At 39.6% G+C, this 14,894-nt stretch overlaps 2 protein-coding genes across 9 annotated transcripts in view; both read left to right on the top strand.

Annotated features, from left to right (window-relative positions):
* The first annotated feature begins 57 nt into the window (after window positions 1-57).
* On the top strand, window positions 58-8,334 carry Uqcrh (ubiquinol-cytochrome c reductase hinge protein). Of its 3 annotated transcripts, none has more exons than XM_076860491.1 (4): window positions 58-216; window positions 3,904-3,930; window positions 4,349-4,496; window positions 4,611-4,770. In XM_076860491.1, exons 1-4 carry the CDS (start codon window positions 163-165, stop codon window positions 4,688-4,690), a joined length of 309 nt encoding a protein of 102 aa, XP_076716606.1. In that variant the 5' UTR covers window positions 58-162; the 3' UTR covers window positions 4,691-4,770. The 3 variants fall into 3 exon arrangements, with proteins under 3 accessions (XP_076716606.1, XP_076716607.1, XP_076716608.1); XM_076860492.1 differs by lacking the exon at window positions 4,349-4,496 and adding an exon at window positions 8,117-8,334 and having other exon boundaries at window positions 68-216; window positions 4,611-4,772; XM_076860493.1 differs by lacking the exons at window positions 58-216; window positions 3,904-3,930 and adding an exon at window positions 8,117-8,334 and having other exon boundaries at window positions 4,351-4,496; window positions 4,611-4,772.
* A 1,975-nt stretch (window positions 8,335-10,309) lies between these two features.
* The window catches only part of Nsun4 (NOP2/Sun RNA methyltransferase 4), a 62,454-nt gene continuing 57,869 nt past the window's right edge, over window positions 10,310-14,894 (top strand). For 2 of the 6 annotated variants that reach the window (XM_076860483.2, XM_076860479.2), the window contains exon 1: window positions 10,314-10,331. The gene's annotated coding sequence lies outside the window, so the exon portion shown is untranslated. Of the gene's footprint in view, window positions 10,332-14,894 lie in introns of all 6 variants that reach the window. The other 4 variants (XM_076860482.2, XM_076860481.2, XM_077109929.1 and 1 more) reach the window with 3 other exon arrangements.

The raw sequence follows: 14,894 nt of genomic DNA, 5'->3' as shown, positions 1-14,894 counted from the left end.
AGTACAAGCCAATTCGAGCGTGTGTTCACGTCTACGAATAGTATGCCGCACTTCCGGCCAGATCGCCGGATATCCGCTGAGTGACCCTTACGAGTCCTTCTTGATCCTGAAGTGGAGTGGGTGCCGCTGTTGCTGCTGCTGGTGTTGAATCCGTAGCCGGACATGGGCCTGGAGGACGAGCGAAAGATGCTGACTGGATCCGGAGATCCCAAAGAGGTCAGGCAAGGCGATCGACTCGACCCTTTTCATTGCCCTGAGGCCAAGGACCTAGCCCGCTAAAACACAAAACAGCCCGGGCCCTTTTAATCAGAGTTAGCCCTCTGGTTTGTAGGGCCTGGAGAGCTGATTCCAAATATCCTTTCTCCGTATATTTGTCGAGTGACTTTTGGAGAGGTGGCGAACTAGTCCCTCTGGGTCTCGGCTTCCCGGTTCTGTGAATGTGGTGAAGGATTAACAAGAGCGACTAAACTTTCGTAGTTCGTGTTTTCAGCTAGTCGAGTATTTTAAAGGTTTGTGGACCAAACAGACCGACGCTAGTCTTTACCCCATCTCTGATCAGGAGTCCCTACACCACATCTGTGGAGGTTCCGGGAATATGGCCTTGCATTAGTTTCTGTGAAAAGTGATTCTTTTCTTTGGGGGCGAGGGAGTTGTATTTTGGGGGGACAGTGTAGGAACTTGCAGTATAATTCTGTGGTGGAAGAGGGAGCTCTTTTCCAGACTGAGTGGTGACGACATCATTAATATCAATATTTGACTGCTTACTATTCCAGTGCTTTGAGTGTACTAATACATTCAATCAATATAATATTCTTATGAGGTATTAAGTACTATTATTATTGCTATTTTTACAGAAGAGATAAAAAGCATGGAGAGAGGGGGGCTGGGGTTGTGGCTCAGTGGTTGAGCGCTCTCCTAGCATGCTCTAGGCACTGGGTTCATCCTCAGCGCCACATAAAAATAAAGATATTGTATCCGCCTAAAACTAAAAAGTAAATATTAAAAAAAAAAGCATAGTGAAGTAACATCTTGCCCAAGGACACACCGATAACAAAACGTGGTGGCACACACTTGTAATCCCAGTAGCTTAGGAGTCTGAAGCAGGAGAATCCTAAATTCCAGGCCAGCCTCAGCAACTTAGCTAGACTCTGTCTCAAAATAAACTAAAAGAGATAATAGGAAGGGAGCTGGGGGCATGCCTGAGTGGTAGAGCACCCCTGGGTTCAATCTCTCAGTATTGCATAATAATATTTATTTAAAATAAATAGGGTCTCATTAAGTTGCTTAGGGCCTTGGTGAGTCTCAGCATTGCATATAAATAGATAAAATAAAGGTCCACTGACAACTTGTATTAAAACAAAATTAAAAACAATCTTAAAAAAAATAACAACAACATACAAAATAGGGGTGGGGTGTGCTCAGTTGTTGAGTGGCCCTGAGTTCAATCCATGGTACCCCGCCCCTATCCCCCCCAAAAAAAAGAAGAAAAGAGAGAGAAAGAAACAATGTTTAATGAAAAAGCAGAATTTGGGGGCTAGAATTGTTGCTCAGTGGTAGAACACTTGCCTAGTTCATGTGAGGCACTGGGTTTGATCCTCAGCACCACATAAAAATAAATAAAAATAAAGGTATTGCGTCCATCTATAACTAAAAATATTTGTTTTTGTTTTTTTTTTTTAAAAAAAGCAGAGCTGGGTGTGGTGGCGCATGCCTGTAATCCCAGTGGGGAGGCTAAGACAGGAGGATCTTGAGTTCAAAACCAGCTTCAGCAATGGTGAGGTGCTAAGCAACTTAGGGTAGTGAGACCCTGTCTCTAAATAAAATACAAAATAGGGCTGGAGACATGGCTCAGAGGATGAGTGCCCCTGAATTCAATCTCCAGTAACACCCCCTGCCCCCCCCAAAAAAAAGCAGAATTTACATGCTATATAACATCTTCACATTTATGAAAAACTTTTGACAATGTGAGAATAAGTACCTGCTTAAAAGTTGAATCAGCTTACCCTTTACTTGCAGCTTTGTGAGCTTTGATCCCTTCTAATAGTAAAGGAGATTGTATTATTTTGAAAACATAATGGTTGTTGATCCTGTTCTTTTTATTTATATATATATATATATATATTTTTTTTTTTTTCCTTTCCCCTAAATATAAACACCTGCATGCGAGGCAAATATCTTTTTTTTTTTTTTTTTGGTGCTAGGAATTGAACCCAGGGCTGTTTAACCACTAAGCCACATCCCCAGCTCTTCTTTATTTTGAGACAGTCTAAGTTGCTTAGGGGCTCTCTAAGTTGCTAAGGCTAGCTTTGAACTTTGATTCTTCTGCCTGGGACTCCTGAGCTGCTGGGAGTACAGGCATTTGCCACCAGACCCCGCCAAATATCTTATTTCTGATAGACAAGTCCTTGAGATACTGATCACACTTGACTCTGCAGCAGATTTAGACCTATGCTGATGCTACTGTGGGCAACTTGTTACAAACCTAACCTAAAAATTTAAAGTTGTGTGCTTGAATCAGAATAGGTAGGGCCTGGTATTTCCAAGCTAACAAGTAGAGTTATGTAGACCTTTAGTGCACTTACATGGATCCACAAGCCAAAAAGCACTGACCATAAAATCATCTTTGGTTAAATTTTGGCTGCAGAAGTTTTAGGTTTGAGCATTTTCATATTTCAAATTCAAGTTCAAAGCCCGAAAAAATTGGCTTTCCTTCTAATTTGGTTTGGAAAGTAAGGACTAAAGTTAGCTATTTCTAGCAGTTCTGGACTTAAAAGTTCTGTAGGTCCCATTATAAACATCTGACAGCTTGAGTCTGTATCATAAAATGTCTAATTATTGTATGTGATCTCTAAACTGGGATTACTTAAGGGATTGTTGTAATTAATCAAATCATAACAGACATGAAGGTGCTTTATAAACTGTAGACTGTCATGCACACTTAGGTTTTTGGTAATGAAAGTAAGACTGTGTCTTGAAATATTCTTGAGATTTGTTTTAATCAGGTATAGTAAGGTGACAGACATGAAGACAACTGCCTTTTTTATGTGGGAGTGTATACTAGTATTAAACCCTGGAGCATTCTTGGTCTGAGTTATATTTCCAGTGCTCCACCTCCCCCCATCTTTTGTGTTTGTGTGTGTGTGTGTGTGTGAGAGAGAGAGAGAGAGAGAGAGAGAGAGAGAGAGAGAGTGAGTGTGTGTGTGTGTGTGTGTGTGTGTGTTTTCTTGGCAGGCCCCAAATTTGGGATTCTCTCTCAGCCTCCTAAGTAGCAGGGACTAGAGGTTTGTGATTCAACATTCTTTGCTCACTGCCAGACATCATAGTGCCTGACACATATAATAATAATGATCACATCTTGCATTTTCTATTTCATCTGTCATTGTTCATTGCCACCACAGCCTGCAAAACAACTGCCTTTGAAAGAGTTTATTATAGTTCCCGAGAAGCGGGCATGCCGCACACAGTGTGTGTGGGGGGTGTTACATAGGGAAGTAAGCAGAAGAAGGAATCAGAGGAAAAGTATGTCTCAGAGCCTTGTGATGTGGAAGGAATGGGTGAGGCAGTGGAGGCAAGCTTGATCAAGTTTGGGATTGGATAGTTTGAATAATTTTGGAGAGCTCTGGCCTAGGGGGCTGACTCTGTGTTTGGCCTTAAGGTGATCTAAGAAAGGGGAACTTTGTGTATGAGATTACATAAAGGAAGATGTTTGCTATATAGGCTTTGGATTGAGTAGGTTGCTCTCAGATTAGCAAGATTCCTAAAAAGTCAAAACTTTGTAAAATACAGAAAATTAAAAAAAAACATGATTAATATATCTATTCTCAGTAAGTATAACATCAATATGATTGGGAAAATGTATGTCATAAAATTGCGGCTGACATTAATTTTGTTTTCCTTTTGTAGGAAGAAGAGGAAGAGGAGGAATTAGTGGTAAGAGCTGTCTCAGGTTTGGACCCATCTCATAAAAGCAAGAAATTTGAGCTTTATGAAAAACTGAGGACATTTTTAAAGAATCTTTACTTGACACCTTGAATAACAGGGTGGTATAAAGCTTTAACACTACTTTGTAATGGAGTGTTTGGGAGTGTGTCTGGAAATTTGGTCTTGGGGCTTCTTTGGAAGCTATGTGTGGTTTAATAAAGAACTCTGGAAGGAACTTTTCTGAATGGTTCTCTGTGTTAGCATGGTCTTTCTAGCTGGGTAGCTGGGGTGGAATAGGCCTGGTTCTCAGACAAGGGAAATTGAAATTTTAGACATGACTTACACTAAAATGCTGTGTTAATGAGTAAAGCCTCCAATAGAGCTACTTCAAGTTTGGCCAGGTTTCCTTTACCACCTTGTTTTTCAGATAGGACTGAGGCTTTCAGTGCATACTGACAACCTTGGAAGGCAGGAATGTGAAACTTTTCCCTACTACTTAGCATCAGAATTGAATGGGAGACCCCATTTTACCCTTTCTGGCAGCAGTGTGGCTCTGCCTGCTGGCCTTCTGCACGGTAATTCAGAGGCAGCACCTTGGTTTGGTGGTTATATTAGCAAAGCATGTGTGTTTGGTGTATCTCTCCTGTATCCTCCATTTTGTTCTCTCTCTCTCTCTCTGTGTCTTTCAGGATCCCCTAACAACAGTGAGAGAGCAATGCGAGCAGCTGGAGAAATGTATAAAGGCCCGGGAGCGCCTAGAGCTCTGTGATGAGCGTGTATCCTCCCGATCACAGACAGAAGAGGATTGCACAGAGGAGCTCTTTGACTTCTTGCATGCAAGGGACCACTGTGTAAGTCAGTTTGAAGTCAGGAAGTAGAAAGCTTACAATGGTAAGCTTGGGACACTTGGTGCTGACAGTCTTCCCAGATAGCAGTATGTCAAGTACAATGCCAAGCATTTTATATAATCTTACCTAAATCATCATCACTTATACTGGAGATAGTTATCATTATGCCATTTTACAAATAGAAGCTGAGACTCAAAAAGAAAAAATGATGGGGCTGGAGTCGTGGCTTAGTGGTAGAGCACTTGCCTGGCATACGTGAGGCCTTGGGTTCGATCCTCAGCACCACATATATGTTAACTAATTAATTAATTAATTAAAAATTGATAGATTAATGTGTACTGCTACATAGTAAGAAAGCTGTGTTTTTTTTTGTTGTTGTTTGTTTTTTGTTGTTGTTTTGTTTTGTAGTATTGGGGATCAAACCCAGGGCCTTTGTCTGCTTAGGCAAGTGTTCTATTACTGAATTATACCTGCGGTTCTGATTTTGTGCGCCCCCCCCCACATTACTGGGGACTGAATCTAAGGGTACTTTACCACTGAACGATAACTGTAGCCCTTTTTATTTTTTAATATAGGATCTCACTAAGTTGCCTAGGTTGGCCTTGAACTTGGGTCCTCCTGCCTTAACCTTCCAAGTAGCTAAGCTTACAGGCATGCACCACCATGCCCATTGATTTTTTGTACCTTTTTCCCTTTTTGGTAGGTGGGATTGAACCTTGGGCAATCAAAATTAACCATATCCTTAGTCCTTTATTTTTATTTGTATTTTTTGATACTGGGAATTGAATGCAGGGGCACTATACAACTGAACTACATCCCAAATTCCTTCTTTTTTCTTTTTTTTTTTTTAATATTTTTTAGTTATTGATGGACCTTTATTTTATTCATTTATTCATATGTGGTGATGAGAATCAAACCTGGTGACTCACACATGTAAGCTACAAACCCAGCCCTCTTTCTTTTTTTTTAATATTTATTTTTTAGTTGTAGTTGGACACAATACCTTTATTTTATTTATTTTTGAGTGGTACTGAGGGTGGAAGCCAGGGCCTTGCATGGAACTCAGGGCCCGTGCTAGGTAAGCACTCTACTGCTGAGCCATAACCCCAGCCCCCCAGTTCTTTTTAAACCACCCACCCCCCCCACCCCCCACCCCCCCCCCCCCCCCCCCCCCCCCCCCCCCGCTTTTGAGAAAGCGTCTCACTAAGTTACTAGGGCTGGCCACAAACTTTGAATCCTCCTACCTCAGCCTCCTGAGTCACTGGGATTACAGGGTGTGCCATTGCAACTGGCTGTTTTGTACCCTAAAGTAACAGTCTGTTATTTATATCCTTCAATGTGTCTTGTACATAACAGTACATAGTAGTTGGTCATTTATTTATTTATTTTAAAAGCAGATTTGGGCTTGACTCTTTCTTATACAGAAAGGTATTTTAAGTAAATTTCATGTAGGCAGTTTGATATGGTTGCTTCTATTAAAACTGACTGGGCTGGGCACGGTGGTGCCTGCCTGTAACTCCAGTGGCTCAGAAGGCTGAGATAGGAGGATCACGAGTTCAAAGCCAGCCTTAGCAAAAACGAGGCACTAAGCAACTCAGTGAGACCCTGTCTCTAAATAAAATACAAAATAGGGCTCATGTTGAGTGCAATCCACAGTACCTCACCGCCCCCCCCCCCAAAAAAAAAAAAAAAACTGACTGGTTGGTCAGTAGGTATATGAAAAGATGTTCGACATGGCCTGTGGTGCAGCTCAGAGGTATATTGCTTAGCATGTTAGATGCCCTGGGTTAAATCCCTAGCAGAAAAAAAAAAAAAAAAGATGATTAACATCATTAGCCTTTAGGGAAATGCAAATCAGAGGGCTAGGGGCATATAGCTCAATGGTAGAGCACTCATTTAGCATGTACAAAGCCCTGGGTTTAATCCCTACCACTGCAAAAATAGAACAAAACAAAAAAATCAACATACCAGGTAACAAGCATTGGAGAGGAAACCTAATACACTGCTGGTGGCAATGTAAATTTTGTAGCCAGTCTGGCAATTCCTCTTAAAAAAAGGAAACTGACACATGCTACAATATTCCTGAACTTTGAAGACGTTATGGCAAATGAAATAATTGTATCATAAAAATATTTTAGCCAGGTGCATGCCTGTAATCCCAGCAACTTCGGATGCTGAGGCAGGAAGATTTCAAGTTCAAACCCAGCCTTTGGGGGCTGGGGTTGTGGCTCAGTGGTAGATTTTTCATCTAGAATGCTTGAGGCACTAGGTTCAATCCTCTGCACCACATAAATATAAATAATATTGTGTCCACCTAAAACTAAAAAAAAAAACACACACACAAAAAAACCCAGTCTCAGCAACTTAGCAAGGCCCTAAGCAACTGAGTGAGACCCTGTCTCAAAATATTTTCAAAAAGGGGATGTGGTTTGGGTGGTTAAGTGCCCCTGGGTTCAATGCCTAGCACCAAAAAAAATAAGATTTTATCATTCCACTGTGGTATCTAAGGTATCACATTCACAGAGACAGAAAATAAAGAGTGGTAGACAAGATCTGTGAGGAGGGAAAATGTAGAGTTATGTTTAATGAGTAGAATTCCAGTTTGGGAAAATTTAAAGGTTATGGAGCTCATTGGTTGCAGAACAGTGTACCTGTACTTAATGCCAGAGGAATGCATTTATAAAACCATGAAAATAGTAAATGTGTATTTTTACCACAGTTTTTTAAAAAAATGAAGTACTGAACATGCTACAACATAGATAAATCTAGGAAAGATTATAACCTCAGAATGGTATTCACTGGCGACACCCCCCATCCACTTTCAAACTGTCTCACCTCACACCCTTCTCCCATTTTATTTTCCTTGTAACATTTACCACTATCAGAAGCTGCCTTATTTATGTGCTCATTATATTCCCTCATTACTCTATGTTCTGTAAACAACAGAGACATGGTGTTTTGTTAAGTTATAACTTAGCACTTAGAACAATACCTATCATAGAGTAGGTGTTCTATAAATCTTTGTTGAATTAATAAGTAAATGTTATCATTGGAATAGGAAGTATGAGTTTCTGTGAGGAAGGCAGGAGGGGCAGATTTGTGTGGTGTTAGGGGCTTTATTTAGGTCCTTGCAGGAAATGACATGCCGGTTCTAAAGAATAAAGATGAAAAAAAGTGGGAGGATTCCAGATAGAAGGGATCAACTGAGGCAACTGAAGAGGGTTCATTATCTCAATTATATAAAGGGAATGATAAGAAATCAGTACTATTCCAGGTCATGAAGGGCCTTCCTTGTAAGCCATGACATTAAAACTGCCAACTGATAACTTTCTGTTCTTTCCATCTAGGTGGCCCACAAACTGTTTAATAGCTTGAAATAAATGTGCACTCTCAGTCACTGCAGCCTTCATCACGGGGCATCAGGATATTTCCTTGTGGTTTTGAACATGCATTTGTTTTCTAATTTGTATAACCGTTAAGTTCATGTGAACCTCATGGATTTTGGCTTTAGGCAAGTAGCATCTGTATAATTGATTGCATTTTAATAAAAATCCTGTGATCTGCAGACCTGCCTCATGTCCTTTTTTCAAAATTTAGTGTTTATTTTTTCCCCAGTGCAGAAATACTTTTTTTTTTTTTTTTTTCTTTTTCTTGCAGTGCTAGGCTTTTAAACTCAGTGCTTTTTACATGCTAGGCAAGTGCTCTGCTAGCAAGCTACCTCCCTAATTTAGATTTTTTTTTCCCCTGGAGATTGAACCCAGGGGTGGTTAACCACTAAGCCACATCACCAACCCTTTTATATATTTTATTTATTTATTATTTTTTTATATTTATTTTTTAGGTGTGGATGGACACAACACAATGCCTTTATTTTTTTTTTTAATGTGGTGCTGAGGATCGAACCTGGGTCCCGTCCGTGCCAGGTGAGCGCTATACCGCTGAGCCACAATCCTAGCCTCTATATATTTTATTTAGAAACAGGTGTTGCTTGTTGGCTGGCTTTGAATTTGTAATCCTCCTGCCTCAGCCTCCCATGCTGCTGAGAGTACAGGTGTGCACCACCACACCTGCAGAATTTTTTTTTTTTTTAATTTTTAACTACATCCAAAGAGAATAATCAACCCCCATGTACCCATCACCGCCATGTATCTCTTAGGGATACTTTTTTTATTTATCATTGTCACAAATAGTAATTACTCAATATTAAAATTCTTGTTCATACAAAAGTTTCTCTTATCTCAAATCTTTTGAGAGCTTTTTGTTTTGTTTTTTGGTACTGGGGATAGAACTCAGGGGTGCTCAGCCATTAGCCACATCCCTAGCCATTTTCTTTTTTATTTTAAAACAGGGTCTCATTAAGTTGCTTAGGGCATTGGTGAGTTGCTGAGGCTAGCTTTGAACTTGTAATCCCCTTCCCTCAGCGCCACTACCACCTGGTTTTTATCTATATGTGGTGCTGAGAATTAAACCCAGTGTTCACACATGCTAGGCAATTGCTCTACCACTGAGCGACAACCCCAGCCCCACAAGGTTACTTAAAAAAAAAAAAATCTTTTTCAGTTGGCTGTAGTACCACATTCCCATAATCCAGCTATTTGGAAAGCTGAAATAGGATTGCAAGTTCAAGGCTAGCCTGGGCAACTTAGTAAGACCCTGTTTCAAAAAAATAAAAAGGGCTGGAGATGTAGCTCTGGTAGAGCACCCTTGGATTCATTCCCTAGCACTTAATAAGGAGAGTAAAGAGGTTATGGGAGGAGGGTTACTGGCATCCAATAGGATGAGAAAAGGCACCTGGGTTAATTGTACTGGCAGTGTAAGATTGGTTATATACATTGGAAGGATAATGGGAGCTACCAAAAAAAAAATGGAGTTACAAACATGGAAAAGGACAAAACCCTGTGGTATTGATAGGAACTAAAAATAATAGATTTATTTAGTGAATAAATACAGATGCTAGTATATATAGGGAATATATAGATTCCTTAGCTCTGTCCACAAAAAGGGCTTCATTCTCCAATAAAAGGAACCAAGGCTTTTTGGAAGAATGGGTGAACTGGTGATTCCAGGGCTGAGACAAGGAAAGTACAAATGAATATTTTGTTCCAGGAAGAAGGAAGTGCTGGAATAGGGAGGGGTCTGTTAAAGGTACACAGAAACCATTAGCCAAATCTAGACAGTATGAGCATCAAATATACAAAGATTACTGGATTATAACCTGTTGAAGATTATAACCTATTACTGGATTATAATAATCCATAATTATGAAAATAATTAAATTGGTTGTAAGTTTTGGTGTGGAAGGGGATACTAATGAATTATAAAAGGAGAAAGTAAACTGGAGAAACCTGGCAAATAGCTTACATGAAAGCTGACAAAGGTCATTCTACAAAATTGGGCATTTTACAAAATAATCCTTAACTTTTGTCAAGGTTTTGAAGGTCAAGAAAAAACTGAAGAACTTTTTAGATTCAAAGAGATAAAATGATAATGCAAGTGAATCTGAACTGAATCTTTTTGTTTTTAAGGACAGTTTTGGGACAACTGAATATTGGATGGCAGTGAGTATGTTAAAATTTTAATTATTACAAATTAAAAAACCCTCAGGCACAGTGGTGTACATCTGTAATCCCAATATCTCAGGGAGCTGAAGCAGGAAGATCACAAGCTTGAGGCCAGCCTAGACAACTTAGTGAGCTCCTACCTCAAAATAAAAATTAAAAAGGGCTAGGGAGGCCAGGTGTGGTGGTGCACACCTGTAATCCCAGCAGCTCAGGAGGCAGAGGCAGGAGGATGGCAATGCAACTTCGAAGCCAGCCTCAGTAATTTAGTGATACCCAACTCAAAATAGAAAATAAAAAGGGGTGGGGATGTAGCTCAGTGTCGCTCTGGGAGTAATCCCCAGTACTGAGCAAAAAGAAAAAATGTTAAAAGAAGTTTTGCAGGGGCTGGGGTTGTAGCTCAGTGGTGGAGCGCTTGCCTAGAATGTGTGAGGCACTGGGTTCAATTCTCAGCACCACATATAAATAACTAAAATAAAGATACGTTGACAACTAAAAAATATTTTTTTTTAAATGAAGTTTTGCAGAAAAAAAGAGACTTAAGATACCAAATGGAAACTTATTTATATGAAGGAATATAAGGTCTCAGAAATAGCAAATATATGGGTAAACATAATAGATATTAGATCTTATTATTTATTTTTGGTACCAGGGATTGAACCCAGGGGTGTTTAACCACTAAGCCATATCCCCAGCCCTTTTTATTTTTTTATTTTGAGACAGGGTCTTGCTAAGTTGCATAAGGGCACTGCTAAATTGCTGAGGCTAGCTTTGAACCCAAGATCCTCTCTCAGCCTCCTGGGTTGCTGGGATTATAGGTATGTGCCACCATACCCAGCTGGATCTTATTTTATTTATTTATTTTTAATCTTCTGGGTTATCTTTTTTTTTTTTTTTAATACTTTTATTTTTATTTTTATGTGGTGCTAAAGATTGAACCCATGGCCTCCAATGTGCTAGGCGACTGCTATACCTGTGAGCCACAACTCCAGCCCCGCCCCCATCTTTAAAAAAAAAAAAACAAAAACAGGGGCTGGGGTTGTAACTCAGTGGTAGAGTACTTGCCTGGCACATGCAAGGCACTTGGCTTTGATCCTCAGCACCACATAAAAATAAATAAAATAAAAATATTGTGTCCATCTACAACTAAAAAAAATATTAAAAAAAACCCCAAACAGCTAACATGGTTGGGCATGTTGTCTACAGGTCAGTCAATTCTGCAATATGGGAGGCTAAGACAGAAGGATCAGAAGATGGAGGCCAGCCTCAGCAACTTTGTGAGACCCTATCTCTAAATAATAAATAAAATAAAATAAATAAAGATTCAGTGGTAGATGCTTTGCCTGGCATGCAAGAGGCCCTGGGTTCAATCCCCAGTACCAAAGAAAAAGGAATTCTTCCCCCAAACAAACAAAAACTAACACAGAAATAATAAAGTAAAAAAAAAAGAAATTATAGGACTAGGGGTGTGGTTCAGTGTTACAGTGCTTGCCTCACCTGTGCAAAACCATGGGTTCAATCCCCAGTATTGTAAAAGAAAAGAAAGAAAGAAATTATAAAGATAAAAGCAGCCATGGGTGCACTGGCAAATGCTTGTAATCCCAGTGACAGGAGGAGTGCAAGTTCAAAACCAGCCTTAGCAATTTAGCAAGGCCCTAAGCTACTTGGCAGGACCGTCTCAAAATAAGAAATAAAAATGTGGGCTGGTGAGATAACTCAGTGGTAAAGCACTTGCCCAGCATGTATGAGGCCCTGGGTTCAATCCCCAGCACCACATAAAAATAAACAAACAAAAAGATTTTTTAAAAAGATATATTATTAAAAAAAAAAAAAAGAAGAAGAAAAGAAATAAAAATGACTGAAGATGTGGCTCAGTGATTCAGTGCCCCTGGGTTCAATCCCTGGTAGCAAAAAAAGGGGGGGGAGAATAATACACTGGTTATCAATATCAGTAATGATATCCTATAAACTTAGAAGTCAATGATATTTTTCTCCAGAAAGCAAATACGTTTGGCTTTGTGGGCCATACAGTCTCTGGAAATAAGTACAGTAGTTCTCCCTAATCCACAGTTTTGCTTTCTATAATTTCAGGTAACCACAGTCAACCATGGTCTGTAGATCTTAAATGGAAAATTCCAGAAATAAATTCATAAGTTTTACTTTTTTATTTTTATTATTTTATGACACTGGAGATTGAACCTAGGGGTGTGATATATACATCACTATCCCTTTTTTTGGCGGGGGCAGTACAGAGCTTGAACTCAGGCACTCAACCACTGAGCCACATCCCCAGTCCTATTTTGTTTTATTTAAAGACTGTCTGAGTTGCTTAGCACCTCACTTACGCTGAGGCTGGCTTCGTACTTGTGATCCTCCTGTCTCAGCCTCCTGAGCTGCTGGGATTATAGGCCTGTGCACTACTCTTGGCCATCACTAGGCCCTTTTAAAATATTTTCTAAATTTTGAGACATGATCTCAGTAAATTGCCAAGACTGACCTTGAACTTGGGGTCCTTCTGCCTCATCCTGGGATTACAAGCATGTGCCACTGCACCTGTCATGTTTTAAATTGCAGGTCATGGGCTGGAGGTATAGCCTAGTGGTAGAGCACTTGTCTGGAATGTGTGAGGCTCTGAGTTTGATCTCCAGCAGCACACACACTCAATTCAAAATGTCAAAACTGGTGCAAGAATAATAAGAATATTTTGCTGGGTGTGGTATTGCCTGCCTGTAATCCCAGTGGTTTGGGAAACTGAAGATAGCAAGTTTAATGTCGGATTCAGCAATTTAGCAAGCCCCCAAGTAAAGAGATCCTGGTCTTAAAAAAAAAAAAAAAAAAAAAAAGGGATAGGGATGTAGCTCAATAGTAAAGAGCCCCTGGATTCAATCCCTACTACCTGCCCACCCCCTACATTGCCCCCACCCCATCCCCCCTCCCCACAAAGATTTATTTTGGTATCAGGGACTGAACCCAGGGATGCTTAACCACTGGGCCACATCTCTGGGCCTTTTAATGTTTTATTTTGAGACAGGGTCTCTTAAGTTACTTAGGGCCTTGTTAAATTGCTGAGACTGGCTTTGAACTTTCAATCCTCCTACCTCACCATCCTGAGCTGCTGGGATTATAGGCGTGTACCACCCTGCCCAGCAAGAATCAAAACTTTAAAAAGCACTATTCTCAACCTAAGTACACTTGACAATGTGGGTTGGATTATTCTTTGTTGTGGGCAGTGCTGTCTGGTGTGTTGTAGAGTGTTTAGCAGTGTTGTTAGATGCTAGATGCCAGAAGCACCAGTTTTAACAACCCAAAATGTCATCAGGTGTGATCATATGTTCTCTGAGGGAAAGTCAAAATCACTTCAGTTTGAGAACCACTGCCCTGTATCAACTGAAGAAACTGAATAATTAAAAAAATTTCCATTTCTTCATATCTCATCGTCCCCCTAAAGAAAAACAACAAAAACAATAACAAAAAAGCAAACATCTAACTTCAGGCCCAGATGGCTCTACTATTGAATTCTATCCATCTTTTAAGGAAGAAATAATGCCAATCATATGCAAATTCTTTCTGAAGTTGGGACACTTCCTAAATTCATTTTATAAAGCTGACATTACTGTGATGACAAAATCAAAGATATTACTAGGAGAAAAAACTGCAGACAAATATCCTTCATAAACTCAGATGTGAGAATTTAATATATGAAAATAATATGTCCTGAACTAATTTCAAAACTACACTAAGATTTCATCTCACTCCAGTCAGAATGGCAATCATCAAGAATACAGGCAACAATAAATGTTGGTGAGGATGTGGGAGAAAAGGTACACTCATACATTGCTGGTGGCACTGCAAATTGGTACAACCACTATAAAAAGCACTGGTGGCACTGCAAATTGGTACAACCACTATAAAAAGATTCCTCAGAAAACTTGGAATGGAATCACCATTTGACCCAGTTATCCCACTCCTCAGTTTATACCCAAAGGACTTAAAGTCAGTATAACTACAGTAAAGCAGTCACATCAATTTTATGGCAGCTCAATTCACAATAGCTAAACTATGGAACCAACCTAGGTGCCCTTCAACAGTAGATGAATGGAAAAAGAAAATGTGGTATATATATTCAATGGAATTACTCAGCTTTAAATAAGAATAAAATTATGGCATTTACCAGTAAATGGAGTTGGAGAATATCATGCTAAGCGAAATAAGCCAATCCCAAAAACCAAAGGCTGAATGTTTGCTCTAATATACCACTGCTAATTCCCAATAAGGGTGGTGGGGCACTAGAAAAGAATAGAGTTACCTTAGATGAGGTAGAGGGAAGTAAAGGGAGGGAAGGGGATGTGGGGATAGGAAGGATAGTAGAAAGAAATAAGACATTTTTACTTTATGTATATAGGTGACTGCATGACCAATGTGATTCTACAAACTGCACACTCAGAAAAATAATGTTATATCCCATCTATGTATGATATATCAAAGTGTATAAATGCATTCTACTGTCATGTATAACTAATTAAGATGAATTAAGTTTTTTAAAAAGCAGCCAATATGATGCCAGACA

This window comes from Callospermophilus lateralis, chromosome 7, assembly GCF_048772815.1.
Source record: "Callospermophilus lateralis isolate mCalLat2 chromosome 7, mCalLat2.hap1, whole genome shotgun sequence".
NCBI classification, from domain to species: Eukaryota; Metazoa; Chordata; class Mammalia; order Rodentia; family Sciuridae; genus Callospermophilus; species Callospermophilus lateralis.
This window is presented reverse-complemented; position numbering and strand designations above follow the sequence as displayed.